The sequence below is a fragment of the Bufo bufo genome, chromosome 2, assembly GCF_905171765.1.
Source record: "Bufo bufo chromosome 2, aBufBuf1.1, whole genome shotgun sequence".
Taxonomy (NCBI): domain Eukaryota; kingdom Metazoa; phylum Chordata; class Amphibia; order Anura; family Bufonidae; genus Bufo; species Bufo bufo.
The window spans coordinates 390,042,809-390,068,319 of NC_053390.1; the positions used below are offsets into that span (position 1 = coordinate 390,042,809).

The 25,511-nt window shown below is 46.6% G+C and overlaps 1 protein-coding gene across 3 annotated transcripts in view; it reads right to left on the reverse strand.

Annotated features, from left to right (window-relative positions):
- Positions 1-442: 442 nt before the first annotated feature.
- Positions 443-25,511, reverse strand: part of LOC120991546 (beta-1,4-galactosyltransferase galt-1-like) — a 39,502-nt gene continuing 14,433 nt past the window's right edge. For 2 of the 3 annotated variants that reach the window (XM_040420337.1, XM_040420336.1), the window contains 2 exons: positions 19,295-19,496; positions 443-2,103 (listed from right to left, as the gene is read on the reverse strand). In XM_040420337.1, the coding sequence (XP_040276271.1) occupies positions 824-2,083 (1,260 nt within the window). In that variant the 5' untranslated portion in view covers positions 2,084-2,103; positions 19,295-19,496 and the 3' untranslated portion in view covers positions 443-823. The remainder of the gene's footprint in view (positions 2,104-19,294; positions 19,497-25,511) is intronic. The other variant, XM_040420335.1, reaches the window with a different exon arrangement.

The following is a 25,511-nucleotide window of genomic DNA, read 5'->3' on the forward strand; positions in this document are numbered from 1 at the left end:
TTTTGGTGTCGGCCTCCAGAGCGGAATGGAGACGGAACGGAGGCAAACTGATGCATTCTGAACGGATCCTTTTCCATTCAGATTGCATAAGGGCAAAACTGATCCGTTTTGGACCACTTGTGAGAGCCCTGAACGGATCTCACAAACGGAAACCAAAACGCCAATGTGAAAGTAGCCTTAAATGAGTCAGATCAAGGAACTCCCATCAACTCATGCACTTTTTGAAAAAGTGGCAATAATGTCAGAAAAAAAGCTAAAAAAAAGTTACAAAATCGGCACCTTCGACAAAAGTCACAACTTTTCTACATCAAATAACTGGCGTGCAACTATGGTAAATGAGATTATAAATGACTCCTCTTACTAAAGGAATATTATTTAAAAAGTTAATATTTTTTATGCGTGGGCATTTCTTAGAAATGAAGAATGCAGCCCTTTAGCTTTCAGCAACAGACACACCAATTTGAGGAATGTGAAGAATAATAGTACAATAAGCTATAAACACAATTGCTGTAAATTCTCTGTATCTAACAAGTTTAGTTTTTATTTTTGAAGGACTATTAAACTTCTAATACAACCCACTTTACATAAAGTAAAGGAAAAAAAAGGGACATGTAGAATAATTAACGCATCCTTCTTTCTGACTTGGCCAAAAATAGTTTTTTTGACTACAGGTCAAAACATGAAACTAGTTATATAATGGCTGGTGGGACAATACATGAAATTCTTTTGCCATTAATAAAGCCCAGTTTGTAAATGGTGAGAGCAGCCAGTGAAACAACCCTAGTGCTTTGTCATGCTGTTCGCTCGAGCCTGTGCATCTGAGCTAGGGCTGTGGGAAAAGTTTCTGAACAACCTTATCAACATTAGGCTCTAAGTACGGACTGTATTTCAAAACAATGTCATCCTTGATCAAGTCCTTATCTGGAATCTTCTTGTTTCTTTTATGCTTACAGTGAAATAGAATGGCATCTTGACTCGAAACGTCTGTAGAATATCCTTCAGCCTTTAAAATGTGGTGGACTGATGTCTGAATAACTTTCCGTGGATTCATAATCATTTTTCGTGGTTTGACAGAATTTCTATCACTAGGTTCTCTATATGGATATTGAAGAATATTAATCCCAGGAACATGATTCCATCGATTGGATCCAGTTGCTTCGACCGATGATGGAAAAGCATGATTTTCAAAACGAAAGACGCTTGCTTCTGGGTGTTTTTTCTGGAGACTCTCCATTAAAGATGACCAATCCCCATATTTTACAGGAAGAATAATCTCATCAATGTCATTTAAGAGAATAAAATTGCTTTTATACATATTTCTGTATATGCAGTCATTTAAAGATGCAATTTGTCCATAGTAGCCAATATCACTGTCAAGTCCTTCAACGTATTTCCATTTTCTCGAAGTTCTCAGATAGGTGTCTATTGGCCAGGGTATTACATCTACATCACCTTCTTGGATGTAATGTCTTAAAACTTTGTCTACATTGTCATGGCAGCTGTTGTTGTAGATGATAATTTTAGAAGCTCCTAGTAATTTATACATTTCAATAGCCTGAATCGTCTGCAAAACATTATTATACTGTCCATAAAAGGCAGAGATACAAACACTAAAATTGGCAGAAAATGCCCTTATAGGATCTTTTTGAATTCTAAACATTGGAATTTGCCTTACGTCTTTTGAGCTGTTTGTATGGACAGACATGTAGACATAATCACATTCAGATGGGTTTCCACATAAGAGATGAGCGGTTTCATATGGAAATCCAAATTGATCCTTAACAATATCAATTTTTGCTTTAACATTTACATAACCATTTTGCTTACAATGGAACAAGCAGTAGAGGTTCTTCACTGTTTTATGGACTATGGCGAGTATTCTTATTAAGCTGTCTCCTCTGGGATCATAATAAGGAGAGATGATGAAGGTTTTGTTATCCTCTAATGCTATGAAGGAGCCGGTAACAACGTTGGTAACATAGCTTGTTTTAGAATCAGGAGATTGTAGTTGATATAATTGAAAGATGTAAATGAACCCAAATAGGTTGGATGCAATGAACAGATATTTAAACGAGTAGTGCATATTTTCTTCACAGGAACAAACTGTCAAATAAGAAAACAAATATTGTAAGTACGAAATAAAAATGAAAACCATAAAAATATACCATCATACTGTAGACATAAACATAGTGAAGTGTGAAAATTATTTAATTTTACTGACAAAACAACACAAACGACAAGTGTTACCCAAGCCCTTCAGGCCGATTCACCTCGCACGCTGTTACGCCCTGCGCCGAGCCGTAACTCGAGCATGAATCACCACCTGAAGCCTGCAAGCACACCCACGCACTAACACAAAACTTTCACCGCCACCACCTGTCAGTTATATGGTCGACAGGACACCCTTGAGTGTTCCACTCGCAAGCAGACACACACACACACATACGGTAGTAAGCCTCACGGAAAACAACATACAGCCTCAGACTGCACACACACTCTTCAAGGAGCTAACAGGTTCTTAAGGTTACAAGACAAACCATCAAACTTTTAGGTTTAATGTATTAAAAATAGACAGTAGTGATGTCCGATTCATCAACGAATTGTTCTTTTGAATCGATCCCTTTCACTGAACCGGAAGAGTCGGTTCACCTGAGTGAGCTGATCCGTGTGAAACAGCTCAGTCAGATAGCAGAGCAGAGACTCTGGCAGCAGGGAGGGAGGAGTGTAATCTGATCCTAGAGTGGAAGACAGCCCCTCCCGTCCCCGCCCTGCAAGAACCAATCAGAGCTGAAGCACAAGCACTGAGTCACACACAGTACAGGGAGTCTAAGAATCGAATGAGTCTACTAGTTAAAAGAATTGAATGATCCTATTTAGTTAGTAGTAGAGATGGGAAGTTCGGATCTTTTTCACGAATCGGTTCATTTGAATCAGTTCACTCAAAAGAACCGATTCATGAATCGGATCTTCGGTTCACTTGCTGAGTCGGCTCTCAAGTGAACCGAAGGTCAGAAGGGACTGGCTCCTGGCAAACACAGCTCTGCTGCAGTGGAGCAGACTGGGATGTAGTGGCTATAGTTATTGCAGGGACTCAGATAATTGTCTGAGAGTTTATTAGTTAAAAGAATCGTGTCACTGAGTCCCTGCCAGACTTCCTGCTCTGCTACAGCATGTAGCAGAGCTGTGTGTGTACAGGGTGCATGTAGCAGTGTAGCATGATGCTACACTGCTGCATGCACCCTGTACACACACAGCTCCGCTACATGCTAGACTAATGCCCCCCCTCCCGACGGACTTGTGGAGACAGGGAGCCGCAGAGCAGGAAGCCTGGCAGGGACTCGGTGACTCACGGTTCTTTTAACTCAAAGAATCAAATGAGTCTCTGACTCATTCGATAGTGATGTCCGGTTCATGAACGAATCGTTCATTTGAATCGATTCAGTTCAGTGAACCGGAGGAGTCGATTCATTTGAATGATCCGATCCGTTTGAAACGCCTCTTCTCAGTCACAGCTCACAGACAATGAATGCAGACGCTCAGCTCACCACCTCACGCTGGCAGCAGGAGCCTGAGGGAGGGACTCGGGAGGAGTCAGTAATATGATCTTAGAGTGGAAGCTGCTTCTGCCAGCCCCACCCCTCCCCGCCCACCAACCAATCAGAGCTGAGGGGGCGAGGCCAGCACAGCACAGTAGCAGCTCTGACTCGAGTCCTCGGAGTAGTACAGGGTCAGGGAGTCTAAATGAATCGAATGAGTCACAAGAATCTAAAGATCCGACTCAGTCAGTGACTCATTCGATTCATTGAGTTAAAAGAGCCGTGAGTCAGACTGTAGAACAGGTCACACTGAGGCTGTCGGCTCTTGTTGCAGCAGTGATAAGGTTAAGGGACAGACGGGAGCAGAGAGATAAGAGAAGGGACAGATGACACAGTTTAGATTACAGGTTGAATTAAATTAAACCTTTAGAATCAAATTGGCTTCTCAGGAGATATATATGACATATAGGCATCTCATTCAGTAGCTATATAACTAAGGGTGGGTTCACATGAGATGCCTTTAACATATATATCTCCTGAGAAGCCAATTTGATTCTAAAGGGTTAATTTAATTCAACCTGTAATCTAAACTCTGTGTCATCTGTCCCTTCTCTTATCTCTCTGCTCCTGTCTGTCCCTTAATCTTATCACTGCTGCAACAAGAGCCGAGAGCCTCAGTGTGACCTGTTCTACAGTCTGACTCACGGCTCTTTAAAACTCATTCGATTCATTTAGACTCCCTGACCCTGTACTAGTACTCAGAGAGGAGTCGAGTCAGAGCTGCTACTGTGCTGTGCTTGCCCCGCCCCCTCAGCTCTGGTCGGTGATTGGGGGAGGGGAGGGGCTGGTACTTGCGAGTCAGCTCTCAGCAGTCTGACTCACCAAGTGAACCGAAGATCCGATTCATGAATCGGTTCATTTGAATGAGCTGATTCAAATGAACCGATTCACCTAAAAGATCCGAACTTCCCATCACTATCATTCGATTCTTTTAACTAATAAACTCAGACGATTCTCTGAGTCCCTGTGACTCCCCCTGTGCTGTGAGTCAGTGCTGGACTGCTGGTTGCCTCTGATTGGTTGGTTGGAGGGAGGGGCGGGGCTAGCGTCCACTGTCGGCTCCTATTACACTGCCTGCTGCTGCCTCTATGCTAATCTGACTGAGCCGTTTCAGTCGGATCAGCTCAGTCAGAGGAACCGACTCTTCCGGATCAGTGAACTGAATCGGTTCAAAAGAACGATTCGTTCATGATCCGGACATCACTAGTTAGTAGACTCATTGGATTCTTTGAGCTAAAAGAATCGTGTGTCACCTACCTACCAGGAGCTGTCTGGTGCGGACACGGCCAGGCTTTATGTTCTGCGGCTCTGTGTCTCCCGCTGCTGACAAGTCAGTGCCCGGTGGGGGCTGAAGAACTGTTCTATACAAGGGGGGGAGCGAGTGGGCTTGTAGTTGTAGAAGCTACAGGTAAGATGTGAATGTTGGGGGGGACCCTCTGAGCTGTGGCCCCCAGTGCACCCATTGGATGCGGCATACACTGCAGCTGAGGTGACTCATGTTGGCTGCAGGGGGTGCAGAGCTATGTTTGCTGGGGGCGACTGACTGTGCAGTGCAGATCAGACGCTCCTGACCTTCAGTTCACTTGCTTGTCAGCCGTCTCTGCAAGTGAATCGAAGATTCGATTCATGAATCGATTCTTTTGAATGAACTGATTCAAATGAACCGATTCATTTAAAAGATTCGAACTTCCCATCTCTAATAGACAGCACTTGGTTGCAAAAAATGATTAACAAGAGACATACATAAATGGCAAACAATGGTAAAATAAACAGGAGAAAAACAAAGAAAGCTCTAATACTTAGCAGTTGTGTAGTAAAAGTCCTTTCCTCCCAGGAGATTTGGGCAGAATACTGGTGCAAAAACCAATTCGATTGGATCACCTACTTTGTGACACCCAAATATCCAGGGATTGCATGTTTATGCCTTTCCTTCAGGGGCAGACCTGAGGGGGATTATCCCGCCCACCTCTGACTCAGCCCCTCTGGCCGAGCTTCATTACCCATGCAGCCGGCCCCCTGGCCATCTAGGGAACAGGTATGAAAATATCAAAAAGATATCTTCACCAGGGCAACTGGGAAACTACAGACCCCAAACCTTCTTCATAATTCATATCTCATCGTTCCTAGTCCTAGCATATCAAACGAGACACGTCCAGGACGCTCAGAAGATGAGATCCTTATTTTAAGAAGATGAAGGCGAGTTGATATGCTATGTCTGGTGTCCATGCGATGTCCCCATCATACCAGATATGATGAGCTGGGTTTTAGAGACGTGAGCCCCATCCTGAACAAGTTATGAAGGATTACAACCAGGGCCGGCGCTTCCATATAGGCAAGGGGGGCAATTGCCCCCGGGCCCCCGAGTCCTTAGGGGCCCCCCGCGCCGGCCCGCAACTAGCTATATTTTCGTGGGGGCGGCAGGACAGTCACACGGAGATGAGCGCTTCCATTGCTCATCTCCAGTCATCTGTATCGCCGTCCTCAGGACAGCGATACAGATGGCTGTGCAGCAGGGAAGGGAGAGGTATGTCCCTTCCCCTTCCTCTGATAGGCTGCCGGCCTAGTGCCTGCAGCCTATCAGAGGCCAGCGCAGGCGGCGCGATGACGTCATTGCGCCGCCTGAGCCGTACAGCGCGGGACACAGGCCGGAAGAGGCCTGCATCGCATCGCTGACATGGAGGTAAGTATAAGTGTTTTTTTTTTGTGTACAATACTGGTGGCTACTGGCACATGATGGTGGGCTCTGGCTACTGGCACATGTTGATGGGGGGCTCAGGCTACTGGCACATGATAGGGGGGCCTATGGCTACTGGTACATGATAGGGGGGGCCCTATGGCTACTGGTACATGATAGGGGGGGCCTATGGCTACTGGCAAATGATAGGGGGGCCTATGGCTATTGGCACATGATAGGGGGCCTATGGATACTGGCACATGATAGGGGGGCCTATGGATACTGGCACATGATAGGGGGGCCTATGGATACTGGCACATGATAGGGGGGGCCTATGGCTACTGGCACATGTTGATGGGAGCGGGGCTCAGGCAACTGGCACATGATGTAGGGGGGGCTCTGGCTACTGGCACATGATAGGGGGAGCTCTGGCTACTGGCACATGATATGGGGGGCTCTTGTTACTGACACATGATGGTGGGGGGGCTCTTATTACTGGCACATGATTGATGGGCATCTATGAGGGCACATTTTACTGGCACATTATTGGGGACATCTATGGGGGCACTTATTACTGGCACATTATTGGGGGCAATTATTGTTGGCACATTGGGGGCACTTCTTACTGGCACATTATTGGTGGGCACTATAGGATTATCTACTGAGGCCACAAAGAATGGTTATTTTATATGGGGACTCTGTATAGGGGCATTTTATACTGGGACACATTATGGTGGGTACTATGGGGAAGAGGGGAGGGGGAGGGGGCACTGAGAAGGGGTATTTTATACTTAGAAATTATGGGGGACACTGAGGGCATCTACTGGAGCACTATATATGGGGCATTTTATACTGGTACATTATGGGGGGCACTAGGAGGGAGGGGGGAGGAGCACTCTGGGGGCAGTATATAGGGGTATTTTATACTGGCACATTATGGGGCACTATGGGGACATTAGCTCAACTGGGGGCATTACAAGGGGGTATTTTTTGCACTGTCACATTATAAGGAGAATTATTTCTACTGGAGGGCATTATGGTGGGCTTTATTACTCCCCCATGGTATGAGCTCCCTAGTAGCAGCACCAGCCTCTCCCTGCTCTGCTATTCCTCTGCCCCTTCTCCAAATCCTTATTATGAAATTTTTCTCATTAGGATAAAACACAACATCAGCTCCGCCGAGCGACCCAGCCAAAGTGTGGAAGTGGTGTCCGAGATCCCCAAGGGCCAAGTCAAGTAATTGTAAGTTTTCATATGAAATATGTTTATGTTATACACATATAGCATACACTGTGCCCCACAATATACAGTTTCTTCTGTAAAAGTCATCAAGTGTCATGGGGTGGGGGGGGGGGGCCTTATTGTTTTTCGTCCCAGGGCCTCATTTCACCTAGAACTGGCCCTGATTACAACTTATTGTTCATTGTCTGATATGAAGCCCCCATGCTGACACACGGCGCCGGAGAGTCTGCTGTCCCCTGTCCTGAATGTGATCAGCAAAATGGCCCATAATGGTTAGCATCTCTGTGCTAACTAACCCCCTGGGGAGCAGTTTGCTGTTTTCACAGGTATGAGGCAGACATCTCGGCCTATATGCAGCCTTCAACCAATTCATCAATGGCTGCTGACCTGCCTGTGCTGTTCCTTTCATATTGAATTTCTGCACCGTATTATTTCTTGTTTTACCTATGTTGTTTAAATCTATTGTTCTCTGCTGCCATCTGCTGGCCGGAATTTGTATGCTGCACGCTTCGTTCGTTGTCTATAAAGTTTTATGTCTGGGCGTGGTTTTAGCAGCCTTGGGCCTGGTCACTTCCTGTAGCCTTTTTCAGTGCTGCATCCTTTGTGACTGGAGACACACACCTCGGCTTGTGAAGGCATCAGTTTTTGACCAGCAGTTGCCTCAGCAGTTAGCCTCAGAAAAGACATCCACATGACAGCATCTACTGCATTCCTGTATTGCATCACTGTATGTCACTGCTCTGGATCAAATAAACCCACGTTTGATTGCATCCTCATGTCTACGTCTGGATCCATCTAACCTGAGCATCTGCCGGTCCGGTCTGCTCCACTGCTTGGATACGAAGGTAGGCCAGTCACAAAGTCATTATCATTTACACCTTCATTCGCCTTCATGTGGGGACAGAACAGTCAAAAACTGCCTTAAAGCCTTATACCCCAATCAATATCCGTCTGAATGTCCAATGCCGGCTACAGATTCCCTCAGAGCCCAGTGCCACACTCAGGAACCTCCCCTGCAACAGGCCCACTCCCAGCAAATCTGCCCAGCAACAGTGCTCGTCCCATAAGCCTAAGGGGAAGCACGGCGTGTCCGCAGTAGATATACTCTCGCCTGGAAGTCCTCCACTACTCGCCAAGCCACTTATTACATCCTATATTAACCCTTGCTTGCATGATATAAGAACTGTTCACGCACGCAGGGCCTCCCTTAAACCAAAACCCCGCAATTCACTCAAGACACCTTGGGAAACTCATCGGGGTGCCTCATCTGAGCCGCACTGCAATTTTCAGCCCCCAATTCAAAAGTTCATTTTCTTAAAGAGACAGCGCACCTTAAATCAAAATGGCCGAAAAGGACCTCGTACAGTTCCCCAGTGATCAAATAAAGCAAATGCAACCTGATACTGATCATTATGAAGAGCTGGAGGTAGAACCCACACTTCCAGCAGACCAAGTCACGCGACCAAGGCGCTCTCTCAAACCAACTATAAAGATCACAGAAAACTATCACACCATGAAAGATGAGCTATGTGACAACTTGGAAGAGCTATGGGGACGAGTTTCCTCCCTCATATCAGGACTTAAGTCCTCCTCAGGCGACACCACCAGTTTACAAGTTGCCGTCGGGCGGCTGAATGCAGCCCATGAAAGATACAAGAGACTGTCCACAAGGTATATAACCTTTCTAAAAGACTCTAATATTGAAGAAGCCCCATCAGAATTGTGCAAGGCAGAATCAATAGACAGACAAAGAGACGCCATGGTGCTGGATGCTAAAGATAAAGTGGAACTCCGCATCTCTCATTTGCAAGAAACCAGATCACACAGATCGCATTCATCCAAACATTCCTCGCGGTCCTACAGATCATCATGCTCTAGAAGCTCCACCCTGAGCGACAGATTACTAGAGGCCCGCATAAATGCAGAGCAATCCAAAGTGAGACGTTCCTTCACCGAAAAAGAAGTCCTTGCGAGGGCAGAAGCACAGACAGCAGCCAAGAGGGCTGAAGCGGAGGCAGAAGCCAAGAGGGCAGAAGCAGAGGCGGCGGCCAAGAGGGCTGAAGCGGAGGCAGAAGCCAAGAGGGCAGAAGCAGAGGCTCGAATAAAGATCCTTGAATCAGAGAGGGAAGAGGAAATTGCATTAGCAAAAGTAAGACTACTTGAGCAAGCATTGAGCCAAGGCCTTGATTCAGTCTGCTTACCACCAGAGGAGATAGACGATCCAGCTGATCGCACCAGCGACTACATACTGAAACAGTTATCTGCACCACCCCCAGTGTGCAGTACTGTCCAAGCCAACAACACTGAAACCTCCAAGTCAGCTCTACCTGCAGGGCCAGCGACACCCACAGCACCCGAGCAATCCAATAACAGTTGCCCAGACGCGCTCTCTCAAGGGCAGTTATTACAGCAAGATGGCTACCAGGTGTTTGCTGGCCTACCTCCACAGCTCAAGCAGCAGTCATCAGAATCTACAGAGGCTAGACCACAGCTCAACCCTGCAGCAACATCATTCTACCCGGAAGCATCTCACCCTTTCACGCCACGCAGCCTATACGCCCCAGGGGCATCACAAGTTGTCATGGCAACAAGCAGTGAGAAATCAGATATGTCTGAGTTTGCCAGGTTTATGGTGAGCAGAGAGCTAATTAACACCAGTCTTTCAAAATTTGATGACCGTGCGGAGAGCTACAGAGCCTGGAAGGCAACCTTCAAAGCCGCCATCGCCAACCTCAACCTAACCGCAGAGCAGGAGCTCGACCTCTTGATCAACTGGCTGGGCCCAGGCTCCACAAATCGCATCAAGAGCCTTAGAACTGTCTATGTGGGACAAGCAGAAGCAGGTCTCGCTGCAGCCTGGCAGAGACTCGAACGCACCTTTGGCAGTGCAGAAGCAATAGAGAAGGCACTATTCAGGAGACTGCAGAACGTCCCCAAGATCAGTCTCAAGGATGTCCATAAGCTTCAGGATTTAAGTGATTTGCTCATGGAACTGGAGCTCGCCAAAAGAGACCCTCGTCTGTCCGGGCTGTGCTACCTGGATACAGCCCATGGGGTGAACCCAATTGTCGTAAAGCTACCATACAGCCTGCAAGAGAAGTGGGCGGCATCAGTCTCAAGGTACAAAAGAGTGCATGACGTCACTTTTCCCCCATTTATTCATTTCTGTAGGTTCATCGATGAACAGTCCCAGATGAGGAATGACCCCAGCCTCGACTTCCTGGAGTTCAATACTACAGCCTCAGTGACACCATCATCAAGGTATGAAAGTATTGTACATAAACACAGAGACTTTAAGAGCAGCGTGAATGTTAGAAAGACTAACCTACCATCATCTGCAGTACCCACTGGTAGACAGTACACTACCTCATCAGGAGACAAGGCCTTCAATCGTGAATGTCCCATTCATAAAAAACCACACTCACTGAACAAATGCAGAGGATTTAGATCCAAAACAATACAGGAGCGCAGGAAAGTCCTGACCGAGCTTGGGGTATGTTTCAAGTGCTGCGCTTCATTGGAGCACATGGCTAAGGACTGCAAATCCATTATCAAGTGTGAGGAGTGTCATAGTGATAGACATGCCTCAGCTATGCACCCAACTCCACTCACAAGGGATTCACCTGCTGCCGTCACCACCAGTCCTGCTCAAAGTCATGGCGGGGAGCCCCAGAACCACGCTAACACAGCCACTTCTGTTTCCTGCTCATGCTTGGACGTATGTGGGGAGGGCCAGAGTGAGAAATGTTGTGCCCGCATATGCCTAATCAAGGTCTACCCGGAGGGGCTACCAGAAAAGGCAGTAAAAATGTATGCCATCATTGACGACCAAAGCAACCGTTCCCTAGCAGGACCTAAATTCTTTGAAGCCTTTGGAATAAAGGGACCATCAGAACCCTACATCTTAAACACCTGCTCGGGTCGCATAGAGACTAGCGGCAGGAGGGCACAAGGATTCATCGCTTGTTCCGTCAGTGGAAATACGGAAATACCTCTACCGACGCTGATCGAATGCGATCAAATACCCAACCATAGGGATGAAATTCCTACCCCGGAAGCTGCATTTCACCATCCACACCTAAGGCACCTAGCCAACGTTATCCCACCTATGGACAACAACGCCGAGATTCTACTCCTGCTTGGCAGAGACAATCTAAGGGTACACAAGGTGCGTCAACAGTGTAATGGTCCCGACTATGCACCATACGCCCAGAGACTGGACTTGGGATGGGTAGTCATAGGAAATGTATGCTTGGATCAACCAAAAATCCGCTCATTCAAAACGTACGTGCGTGGAGATGGACGCACAACTTGCATTAAGCCTTGCCCTCATCACTATGAGGTGAAAGAGAAGCCTCCAGACCTCATACAACCACCTGACGACATTCCCTACTTTGCTGACAACTTGGGAAGATTAGTCTTTCATACCAGCAAGGACGATGATAAAGTAGCTTTGTCAGTAGAGGACAGAGAATTTATCAAGATAATGGACAATGAGTTCCTTAAAGACGAAACCAATCACTGGGTTTCTCCATTACCCTTCCGAGCTACCAGGGTGAGACTCCCGAACAATAGGGAACAAGCTCTGTCTAGATTTAACTCTCTTCAGCGTACCATGAACAGTAAGCCTGAGATGAGAGAACACATCGTTGCCTTTATCGACAAAATATTCCGCAACAACCATGCAGAACCAGCTCCATCCTTAGGGAAGAACGACGAGTGCTGGTACTTGCCTTCATTTGGAGTGTATCACCCACGGAAACCTAATCAAATTAGGGTTGTTTTCGACTCAAGTGCCAAACATCAAGGTGTATCTCTTAATGATGTCCTTCTAACAGGTCCTAATCTGACGAATAACCTAGTTGGAGTGCTGATGAGGTTCAGAAAAGAGCTCGTTGCCATCACCGCCGACATTGAACAGATGTTCCACTGTTTCGTAGTCAGAGAGGACCACCGGAATTTCCTCAGGTTTCTGTGGTACAAGAATAACGACACCAACGCAGAGATGGCAGAATATCGTATGAGGGTACACGTATTTGGAAACAGCCCTTCACCTGCCGTGGCAACTTACGGCCTTCGGCGAACTGCCTTAGAGGGAGAATCCGAGTACGGTAAAGACGCCAGAGACTTTGTAGAAAAGGACTTCTACGTAGACGATGGACTCAAATCACTACCGACTGAAGAAGCGGCTATCGATCTGCTCAAAAGGACTCAAAGTATGTTGTACCAAGCTAAACTTAGACTACACAAAATTGCTTCAAACAGCCTGGCCGTTATGAGGGCCTTCGAATCAGGCGATCATGCACCAGGATTCAAGGACATTAACTTGGGACTGGACAGTCCACCTGTGCAGAGGAGCTTGGGCCTCAGATGGGATCTCTCGGCTGACTCCTTCGGTTTTCAGATAAGTTGTGCAGACAAGCCATTCACAAAACGAGGCGTCCTATCAGTGGTAAACAGCCTATTTGATCCGCTGGGATTTGTAGCGCCCATCACCATACAAGGTAAATCTCTACTGAGACAGTTTTCTGAAACAGTCAAGGATTGGGATACCCCACTTCCCTCCGAGAAAGAGCAAAAATGGGAAGCCTGGAAGCGATCCTTGTGTGCCTTGGATGAGATCCACATCCCGAGATGCTATATTAAAACTTCACTTTCCTCTAGCATAAAGAAAGAACTCCACGTGTTCTCGGACGCCTCCACGGAGGCCATCGCAGCGGTTGCCTATCTGAAAGTGACAGAACCTAACAACCAAAACCACATTGGATTCGTCTTTGGTAAGGCTAAGTTAGCCCCCAAGCCCGATCATACTATTCCCAGACTGGAACTTTGTGGGACTGTGTTGGCAGTTGAGATTGCGGATTTCATACAACAAGAACTGGGTGTCGACATAGCTGAAGTCCAGTATTACACCGACAGTAAGGTCGTTTTAGGTTACATCCACAATCGGACCAAGCGATTCTATGTGTACGTTAGTAACCGCATAGAGAGAATCAGGAGGTCCTCCAAACCTGAACAATGGCACTACGTACCATCCGAACTTAATCCAGCAGATCACGCCACTAGGCCTATGTCTATAGGTTCCTTTATTAACTCTACTTGGCTTACAGGTCCAGAGTTTCTGCTTGAAGAGGCGGACGAATGTGTACAGGAAGTTTTCAGCATCCAGGATCCGGATAATGATCCAGAAATCCGCGCTGAAGTTAGTGCATTAGTCACTGGAACAAAGCAAACCGCCAGCTTCGGTTGTCAGCGCTTTGAACGTTTCTCCAGCTGGATGAGACTCGTCAGAACTATTGCAAGGTTAGTGCACATTGCAAGATGTTATCATAATACTCACCAAGATAAAGATTGTCATGGTTGGCATGCCTGTCATAAACCCTTCTCTGCTGAGGACATCTCTCATAGTGAGTACCTCATATTACGTCACGTCCAGCAGGAAAATTTCAACATAGAATGGAAGTGCTTGTACAACAAACAGCAGATTCCTTTAAAAAGCCCTCTTGCCAACTTAAATCCAGTTATCGACAGTTTTGGCTTGCTAAGAGTTGGTGGTCGTTTGAATCAAGCCCACCTGGGAATTGCAGCACAAAATCCTCTCATCATTCCCAGCAAACATCATATCACCGTCTTGCTAATCCGACACTACCACGAAAGGGCCGAACACCAAGGCAGGCAAATTACTGAGGGCAAAATACGGTCTGCTGGCCTTTGGATTATAGGTATGAAAAAACGCGTGGCCCAAGTATTGCATGAATGTGTGCACTGTCGTAAAGCAAGAGGAAAACAACTACATCAACAAATGGCCGACTTGCCTGCGGACAGACTATGTACAGAGCCGCCTTTCACCTATGTTGGCCTAGATGTCTTTGGGCCATGGATGGTATCCGCACGCAGGACTCGCGGCGGTCACGCAAACAGTAAGCGTTGGGCTGTACTATTTACTTGCATGAGTGTGCGAGCAGTTCACATAGAGGTGATAGAATCTATGGACACATCCAGCCTTATCAATGCCTTAAGACGGTTCTTCGCAATCAGAGGACCAGTAAAACAATTGAGGTCTGACCAGGGAAGCAACTTCATCGGAGCTTGTAGAGAACTTAACATCGACACCAAGTCCATTCAAGATCAGTTGGCGGAAAAAGGTTGCACCTGGATTTTCAATCCTCCTCATAGTTCCCACATGGGGGGCTCCTGGGAGAGAATGATCGGCGTCTCGCGCAACATCTTAAATTCTATGCTGATGGATGTAAACTCGTCAAGACTCACACATGAGACTCTAGTCACCCTTCTTGCCGAAGTTTCGGCTATTATCAACTCAAGACCCCTTGTGCCAGTGTCTATGGATCCTGAAACACCTGCCATACTGACTCCGGCTATTCTACTTACCCAAAAGACTGAGAGTACGCTAACACCTAGTGGAGAATTTACTCATGCTAACATCTACCAAAAACACTGGAAACGTGTACAATATCTAGCAGATTACTTCTGGAACAGGTGGCGAAAGGAGTACCTCAGTATTCTTCAAGGAAGAAGAAAATGGCAACACAACAAACCAAACTTGAAGGAAGGGGACCTTGTATTGATGAAAGAGCAACAAACCGAAAGGATTGACTGGCCTATCGGACTAATTTCAAGGGTTTTCCCTAGCAAGGATGGCAAGGTCCGGAAGGTGGAGTTGAAGATCTTCAGGAAAGGCGAGCTTAAAACGTTCTCAAGACCAATCAACGAACTCATTTTAATATTACCCATCGAGAACGTCCCTGCAGGGTGAACAGGACTGTATCAAGCTTCGCAGATCTTCTCCATTCCAAGTTGGAAAACAGGACTAATCTTTTTTGCATTCTAACATGTTTTTCTTTTACAGGTTGTTTATATTTTATGGACATTCGTCATAGTGAAATCCCCAAAGTGAATTTCAGACGGGGAGTGTGCTGTTCCTTTCATATTGAATTTCTGCACTGTATTATTTCTTGTTTTTACCTATGTTGTTTAAATCTATTGTTCTCTGCTGCCATCTGCTGGCCGGAATTTGTATGCTGCACGCTTCGTTCGTTGTCTATAAAGTTTTCTCTGGGCGTGGTTTTAGCAGCCTTGGGCCTGGTCACTTCCTGTAGCCTTTTTCAGTGCTGCATCCTTTGTGACTGGAGACACGCACCTCGGCTTGTGAAGGCATCAGTTTTTGACCAGCAGTTGCCTCAGCAGTTGCCTCAGCAGTTAGCCTCAGAAAAGACATCCACATCACAGCATCTACTGTATTGCATCACTGTATGTCACTGCTCTGGATCAAATAAACCCACGTTTGATTGCATCCTCGTGTCTACGTCTGGATCCATCTAACCTGAGCATCTGCCGGTCCGGTCTGCTCCACTGCTTGGATACGAAGGTAGGCCAGTCACAAAGTCATTATCAGTTACACCTTCAATCGCCTTCATGTGGGGACAGAACACTGCCAATGCAAAAACAAATACATACTGTATATGAATGGGAATCACACTGGACTATGTTATACTATGACATATACCCATAAAACATATAATATCACAGCAATCATAATCACTAGGAATAAGGCGTCCTTATTCCTGACACTAACAGTTTATAAGGCTGAAAAAAGACATACAGGACATCCATCCAGTTCGGCCTGTTATCCTGCAAAGTTGATCCAGAGGAAGGCAAAAAAACAACATTTTAGAGTGATAAAATTTCTTCCCAACTCCAATCAGAATAACTCCCTGGATCAACGACCCCTCTCTAGTAGCTATAGCCTGTAATATTATTACACTCCAGAAATACATCCAGGCCCCTCTTGAATTCCTTTATTGTACTCCCCATCACCACCTCCTCAGGCAGAGAGTTCCATAGTCTCACTGCTCTTACCGTAAAGAATCCTTTTCTATGTTTGTGTAGAAACCTCCAGACGAAGAGGATGTCCCCTCGTCACAGTCACAGTCCTGGGGATAAATAGATGATGGGAGAGATCTCTGTATTGACCCCTGACAGTGTCGGACTGTGGTGCCAAGGGCCCACCAGTAGAAGTGACTCTAGCGGCCCACCCTACATGCAAATATTGACACTTAAGGGGGTTCTCCGATTTGCATCAACATCCTTTAAAATAATCCTTTATACAGGAAGCTGTAGTGTAATAGCGCAGCTAATCACTGGCCTTGGTGCTGTACACCACTGAGATCACTGATTAGTTCCAGCGGTCAAGTGCGGTACACAGGCATTTTACCGCGGCAGCCAAAACATTATGTCCTAGCTGCAGCCTGGCGGAGAGAACAGAGTTTTGGTGCTGGATCAAATAGTGATCAGGATGGTGAGTTTAAGTTTTTTTTTTTTTTTTTTTTTTTTTTTTTATTTTAACAGCATCCCTGTAGTTTGGCCTCAAAAATTTGAACTTAGGCACCCCCTTCAAGCTCAGTACTTAGATACCATAACAATACCAAGCTCTGTACTTAGATAAGGTAACAATACCAAGCTCTGTGCATAGATACAACAACAGAACTCTGCTACACGCAAACTTCTACACATGCCCGCACTCTTTTACACACACACTTCTACACATGCCAGCACTCTTTTACACGCACACTTCTACACATGCCCGCACTCTTTTACACATGCCAGCACTCTTTTACACGCATACTTCTACACATGCCAGCACTCTTTTACACTCATACTTCTACATACACCGGCACTCTTTTACACACACACACACACACACACACACACTTCTACACATGCCAGCACTCTTTTACACACACACTTCTACACATGCCAGCACTCTTTTACACACACACTTCTACACATGCTTGCACTCTTTTACACGCACACTTCTACACATGCCAGCACTCTTTTACACGCACACTTCTACACATGCTTGCACTCTTTTACACGCACACTTCTACACATGCCAGCACTCTTTTACACACACACACTTCTACACATGCCCGCACTCTTTTACACATGCCAGCACTCTTTTACACGCACACACACACACACTTCTACACATGCCAGCACTCTTTTACACTCATACTTCTACATACACCGGCACTCTTTTACACACACACACACACACACACACACACACACACACTTCTACACATGCCGGCACTCTTTTACATGCACACTTCTACACATGCCGGCACTCTTTTACAAACACACTGTCATACATGCAGGTACTCTTACATACACACACTTGTACACATGCAGGCACTCTTTCATACACACACTATCATATATGCAGGTACTCTTACATACACACACTTTTACACATGCAGGCATTTTTTTATGCACACTGTCATACATGCAGGCACCCTTTCATACACACACTGTCATACATGCAGGCACTTTTTTAAACCAATTACAATACATGTAGATTCCTTCCTCACCTCATGGCCCTCTGTATTGCTAGTTGTGTCCCCAGGTCCTGAGCCAGGCTCCTCCCCTCTCAGCAGCAGGGCACCAGACTGATCACACAGGCAGCAGTCCGTCTAGCAGAGCTGCCTTATTGGAGGAGATGCTGTCAGTGCTATTGACTGACAGGTTTTAGTCCAATCAGCACTCCTGATCAGATCATGTGGAAACAGCCTACTGACCAGGAATCCTGATTACACAAACACTTGTCAGTTCCCATGAATCAGCGCTGGTGTGGAGCCCTCCTTCTCATTTAGGATGAATCACAGGCAGCATGCATCCTACTGTGTACAGGGGGCGGCTCTTATCCCATACAGCTTAAAATCAAGGAAGCTCACTTGCTGGTTCGGGGGCCCACCAAGGATTTCCCCGACTCCCGGGTGGGCCAGTCCGAGCATGACCCCTGATATATTTATACATAGTTTTTAGATCTTAATTTAGTCATACTTTTTCTAAAGTGAATAACCCTAATTTTTAATTGATAATCTTTCTGGGTGCATTAGTCCACCCATTCCTGAAGCCTCCCCAACTCTGCTATGTCTGCCTTGTTCACAGGAGCCCAGAATTGTACACAGTACTCCATGTGTGGTCTGACAGTGATTTGTAAAGTGGCAGGACTATGTTCTCATCATGTGAATCTATGCCCTTATTGATGCTACCCATAATCGTATTGGCCTTAGCAGCAGCTACCTGACACTGGTTTCTACTTCTACAGTTAAATTTACTGTCAGTTAAAATTCCTAAGTCCTTTTTCCTACCCAGATAGCGTCCATGTCAGTGTCACCACGTGTTATATGCAGATGGACAATTTTGCAGAATTAAAGGAGTTATCCCTAGAAAATCATTAATGACCTGTACACAGGATAGGTGATGAATATTGGATTGTGGGGGGTTCGACCGCTAGAACATGTGCACTATAATGCTCCATCCAGAGAGGGGACTTGGGGACCCGTTTTGTCAGGATCATTGTCCTCTGGATAGAATATTATTAAGGGAAAAGTAGACCGCACACCAAGGCTAATTAGTCTCAATATGTCAGTGCATGCCAGAAGGAGGGCTCAGTTCAATAGGCCCAAACAAATCAAGTGCATAAAAACAAAATACGACAGCTGATAACTACATTGTGAAAGTAGTATGTTTAAAAATGTAACCCATAGACTCCAGAGTTTCAACATTTCAACTAGGCATCAGCCTTTATCAAGCAGCGCACAATACAACTTAATATACACAATCATTAGGGACATCATCAAGAGACAATAGGTTATAAGGGTGACATATGCTCAATAAAATACAAGCAAAGTCAAAAAGAGCTTAATAAAGACATAATAGACTGATTAGATAACTAATAAAGAAGAAAATGTATATGTACCTCATATATATATTGTAAGTGGGTCATAGTCCATGTGGCATGAAGGTGTGGTGGGGGCCATATTTCATGGTTCAGCTAGCAGTCAGCATGCCACGTGTCCAAAACATGCTTCTGAGAAACTGCCGATGCTATAGGGTCTATGGATTGAAAATTCGCACAGATTACTTTGACTGCATAGTTGTGGGTTGCTGTTTTTCGTGACCTGTGTATAGGAGATAAATAATTTTCATCACATAACCTGTTTAACAAGATCGACTAAAGCACACTGGCAAAGAATGTTCTTTTAAAGACAAGGTTGCTCCTCCATAGACATCACAAGGCTGTACATATCATAGAAGAAGCCCATGGAGCTGCTGTGGGCCCTTTGGAGACAGGGAACCAGCCTTAGGCCTCCTGCACACGAACGTATTTTTTTGTGGTCCGCAAAAACGGTTCCCGTTTTTCCGTGATCCGTGACCGTTTTTTCGTCCGTGGGTCTTCATTGATTTTTGGAGGATCCACGGACATGAAAAAAAAGTTGTTTTGGTGTCCGCCTGGCCGTGAGGAGCCAAACGGATCCGTCCTGAATTACAATGCAAGTCAATGGGGACGGATCCGTTTGACGTTGACACAATATGGTGCCATTTCAAACGGATCCGTCCCTATTGACTTTCAATGTAAAGTCTGGAGTCCCTTTTATACCATCGGATCGGAGTTTTCTCCAATCCGATGGTATATTTTAACTTGAAGCGTCCCCATCACCATGGGAACGCCCCTATGTTAGAATATACTGTCGGATATGAGTTAGATCGTGAAACCTCATTTCCGACAGTATATTCTAACACAGAGGCGTTCCCATGGTGATGGGGACGCTTCTAGTTAGAATATACTACAAACTGTGTACATGATTGCCCCCTGCTGCCTAGCAGCATCCGATCTCTTACAGGGGGCCGTGATCAGCACAATTAACCCCTCAAGTGCCGCACCTGAAGGGGTTAATTGTACTATCATATCCCCCTGTAAGAGATCAGGGCTACCAGGCAGCAGGGGGCAGACCCCCCCCCCCCCCTCCCCAGTTTGAATATCATTGGTGGCCAGTGCGCCCCCCCCCCCCCTTCCTCCCTCTATTGTAATAAATCGTTGGTGGCACAGTGTGCGCCCCCCCCGCCCCCCCCCCCCTTCCTCCCTCTATTGTAATAAATCGTTGGTGGCACAGTGTGCGCCCCCCGCCCCCCCCCTTCCTCCCTCTATTGTATAAAATCGTTGGTGGCACAGTGTGCGCCCCCCATCGGCCCCCCCTCCCTCTATAGCATTAACAACATTGGTGGCCAGTGTGCGGCCTACCATCTCCCCCCCCCCACCCCCCCGATCATTGGTGGCAGCGGGTTACTAGCAATAGTACAATAGTAAAAGATTCATACTTACCTGGGAGCTGCGATGTTCGTGTCCGGCCGGGAGCTCCTCCTACTGGTAAGTGACAGTTCATTTAGCAATGCGCCGCACAGACCTGAGGCTGTCACTTACCAGTAGGTGGAGCTCCCGGCCGGACACGAACATCCCAGCAGCCGGTAAGTATGAATCTTCTACTATTGCTATGTAACCATGGCAACCAGGACTGTAGTAGCGTCCTGGTTGCCATGGTTACCGATCGGAGCCCCAGCGATTAAACTGGGACTCCGATCGGAACTCCGCTGCCACCAATGATGATGGGGGGGGGGGGGAGATGGGAGGCCGCACACTGGCCACCAATGTTGTTAATGCTATAGAGGGAGGGGGGGCCGATGGGGGGCGCACACTGTGCCACCAACGAATTATTACAATAGAGGGAGGGAGGGGGGGCGCACACTGTGCCACCAACGAATAATTACAATCGAGGGGGGGGGGCCGCACTGGCCATCAATGAAATTCAAACTGGGGAGGGGGGGGGGGGGGTCTGCCCCCTGCTGCCTGGCAGCCCTGATCTCTTACAGGGGGATATGATAGTACAATTAACCCTTTCAGGTGCCGCACCTGAAGGGGTTAATTGTGCTGATCACGGCCCCCTGTAAGAGATCGGGTGCTGCCAGGCAGCAGGGGGCAGTCTTGTACACAGTTTGTAGTGTATTCTAACTAGAAGCGTCCCCATCACTATGGGAACGCTTCTGTGTTAGAATATACTGTCGGTTCTGAGTTTTCACGAAGTGAAAACTCAGCTTTGAAAAAGCTTTATGCAGACGGATCTTCGGATCCGTCTGTATAAAAACTAACCTACGGCCACGGACACGGATGCCAATCTTGTGTGCATCCGTGTTCTTTCACGGACCCATTGACTTGAATGGGTCCGTGAACCGTTGGCCGTGAAAAAAATAGGACAGGTCATATTTTTTTCACGGCCACGAAACACGGATCACGGATGCAGCTGCAAAACGGTGCATTTTCCGTTTTTTCCACGGACCCATTGAAAGTCAATGGGTCCGCGAAAAAAAACGGAAAACGGCACAACGGCCATGGGTGCACACAACGGTCGTGTGCAGGAGGCCTTAGTTTGTTATTAGGTGGCAAGACTCATTAGGATGTGACTTCATAGGCTTCAGCGCTTGTTCTGTTTTCATCAAAATGCCCGCATCATTTAAATACTTTTTCTTCTGGACATTTTTTCTAGAGTATCGTTGAGCACCAATACTTAGATGATGTTCGTGGACTTGAAAATGTTCATTTTTTATTATTTTGATGGAAGTTTTAGTGAAAATTTATAGTAGCTGACAAAGGATGAAATGTCACAGAAAAATATACAACAATGAGGTAAAGGGCATTTCTGATGAGAGAGGATATTCCATTCATATTCTATAATCGTTCTGACTTGTGGCAAAGAAATGTTAACCTTAAGGGTTTGGTCACTTTCTGGCTACTTGTTACCAATGTGTAGGTAAGATAACTACATGGCACTTACTATTATAGCCTTTGTTGAAATTCTGGACCATTTTCTATATTTCATAAAGTATGCCACTTGGTTTATCACATCTTTTTTTCTTTCCACACAGAGGTACTGTCCATAAGATGGCCGCTTATGGAGAGTCATGCGACCAGGTAAATCACCTCCATGTGAAGTCTCCTCCATTCAAATACACTGCACCTGCACTAAACTCCCAACAGTGCAAGTACAGATGTATTTGAATGGAGGAGACCTCGCATGGAGACGATTTGCTTGATCACATGACCCTCCATCTTCAACCTTTTTTTGGACAAGAACTCTGTGCGTCAGAACAAAAGACTTGGCAAACAAGGGACATGGCTTATAAAATATAGAAAATGGCACATAATTTCAACAAAGGCTATATTATTAAAGCTAACCTTTCACCTCATTTTCACTTTATAAACTAGCAACAGTACCTTATAGATTATCTTGAGTGTGTTGTTATCCATGTTAGTGCCACTTTCCTGGGCTCTTTATACTTCAAAAAATAGTCTTATAAACTTCACATTCGGTGCTCCAACAGTCATGCAACCAGTCAAGGGGGTAGCCCTTCCATCTCCTCTGGCCGTACCGCCCCTGCCCTAACCCCTCCTCTATGCTCCTTAACTGACAGCCGGCTCAGTCGCCGGGACGGCGCTTCCGAAACCTGCGCATGCGCAGTCCTCCTGATTCGCCGCGCAATCCCGTCTTTCTTGCTGACAATAGTGGAGCGCGCGCACGGGAGGGAGAGCAGACAGGAGAGCAGACAGGCCGGCATCGCGTAAGGCGCATGCGCGATTCTCTTACATGATCGCGCTTTTGTCAGCAAGAAAGACGGGATTGCGCGGCGAATCAGGAGGATGGCGCATGCGCAGGTTTCGGAAGCGCCGTCCCAGCGACTGAGCCGGCTGTCAGTTAAGGAGCATGGAGGAGGGGTTAGGGCAGGGGCGGTACGGCCAGAGGAGATGGAAGGGCTACCCCCTTGACTGGTTGCATGACTGTTGGAGCACCGAATGTGAAGTTTATAAGACGATTTTTTGAAGTATAAAGAGCACAGGAAAGTGGCACTAACATGGATAACAACACACTCAAGATAATCTATAAGGTACTGTTGCTAGTTTATAAAGTGAAAATGAGGTGAAAGGTTCGCTTTAAGTTCCAGATAATGATGTTACAAACACATTGATTAACAGTAACCAGAAACTACCCAACCCCTTTAATATTTCCACAGGGGTGCAAATACAACAGTGTCAGTCCGCAGAAGAGTTTTTTCCTGATACTCACTTCTTGCTGTGCATTTTTATATAGATATGACAAATTATGCTGTATGCTCAGTCCAGAGAATACAGATTTTGAGATGAATATTGATAGAACTTTCTATTGTCTTTTATATGTCTATTTTCATTTGTACCTTTCCATTTATTGCCTTTAAGGGGTATTCCCATCTTAGACAATGGGGGCATATCACTAGGATATGCCCCCATTGTCTGATAGGTGCGGGTCCCATCGCTGGGACCCGCACCTATATCAAGAACGGAGCTGGGAGCGCTGTGGCTGGAGGACCCAAGATTTCCTGGGGTACGTCCACCACCAAGCGCAAATCCCCGCCTCTCCCATAGAAGTGAATAGGAGTGTGCCGCACATGCGCGGCCCATGCTCCCATTCATTTCTATGGGGCAGACGGCAATAGCCGAGCTAGCGCTAGGCTATTTTCTGCGGCCCCAGAGAAATGAATGGAGGGCGGCTGCACATGCGCGGTGTGCTCTCCTTCACTTTCGGGGCTCCTTTCTCGATATAGGTGCGGGTCCCAGTGTGGGACCTGCACCTATAAGACAATGGGGGCATATCCTAGCGATATACCCCATTGTCTGAGATGAGAAAACCCCTTTAACATCAACTGGAAAATCTTTAATACACATACTGAATCTGGTAAAGGGAATATTCGTTATACTCATCCCATTGTATCATTCTGGAGAAGAAGTACTTTTAGTCCATATGCAAAGGAGCAGTTACTGGCACCAAGAGCGGACCCAAGACAATCTGTGCACCGCTGTTCCTCCTGATTCCTCTGCCAGATCCTCTATTTCTTTTCTGACTGACAGAGTCACAGCGGGGCGTGGGGGTAGCAGGAAACAGCCAGGTAGCAGGAAACAGGGAGCAAGTCACCTCCTATGCAACCCTAGGTTCTCCCTAGACTCCTAGCGCATGAGCCGTCTCAGATGGTAAGGGGGCTTATGCTCACCGACCTAGGACCCTGGGAATCCCTGCTGTGCACTAATCATGAAGACAGGGCAGAGACCACCCATTCATCCTTCACCACGGATGAATGGTGTCTCCTGAAGCCCAGCAACTGACCACCAACTAGACAGGGCCACAGCCGAACGACAGGTAAGTACATAAGACAACAGACAACAAAAGTTATCAGGACTTACCTGTTGCCGACGAGATGGACCGGAAACTCACAGTCTAGCTGTTTGCTTAAACCCCTCCAGGAAAGCACACATTAGGAGCACACACACCAGCAAACAAGGCCCACACCATACAACTTACACCACAGGTGGGGAAGGGTAAACAGAAGCAAGCAGGAGGGAAAGCAAGGGAAAACAATTTAACAAATAATGGTGGCTCACACAGACATAATCACAACAGCCCAGGAGCAGAGCTCCACACCAAGCTGACAACAAAATACAAAACTGACCTCAGGCTCCACCACGCCAACATATAAGGAGGCATGAGGTCACACCCACCACACCTACCAGACACACCTTATTCCATGCACACCAAAGCAGGGAAAACACCATTACAAATACACGTTGCCGGAGGCAACAACATGCAAGGCAACCATGTCACGGCACACACCACGAAGGCCGTGACACTGCCCCCACATGCAGACACAGCAACACGTTGCCGCAGGCAACAGCAAGCGTGGCCAAGTGTCACAGCGCACACCAAAGGCAGTGACACATAGCCAGGTGAGGTGACTATGCAGGAACCTGGCCTTGTCAATCAAGGAGGGAGAGGCTGGCGGAGGAAGGAGAAGCAATGGTGCACAGAGTGGCTTGGGCCTGCCCCCAGTGCACTTAATTGCTCATTTGCATATGGATTAAATGCAACAGATCGCTAAGTAAAGGTATCATTACAAGAAGGAGTATGTTATTCCTCCGAAGCATGTTGGAAGTACTACTTTGTGAGTGACGTCACGACAAGTAGACCGTATTGCTGGATTAACATGCATATGAGTTAAGCCATCGGCTGGTGCTCCTCCCCTTATTGTTTCACACAATACATTGCGTGCTACTGACTATA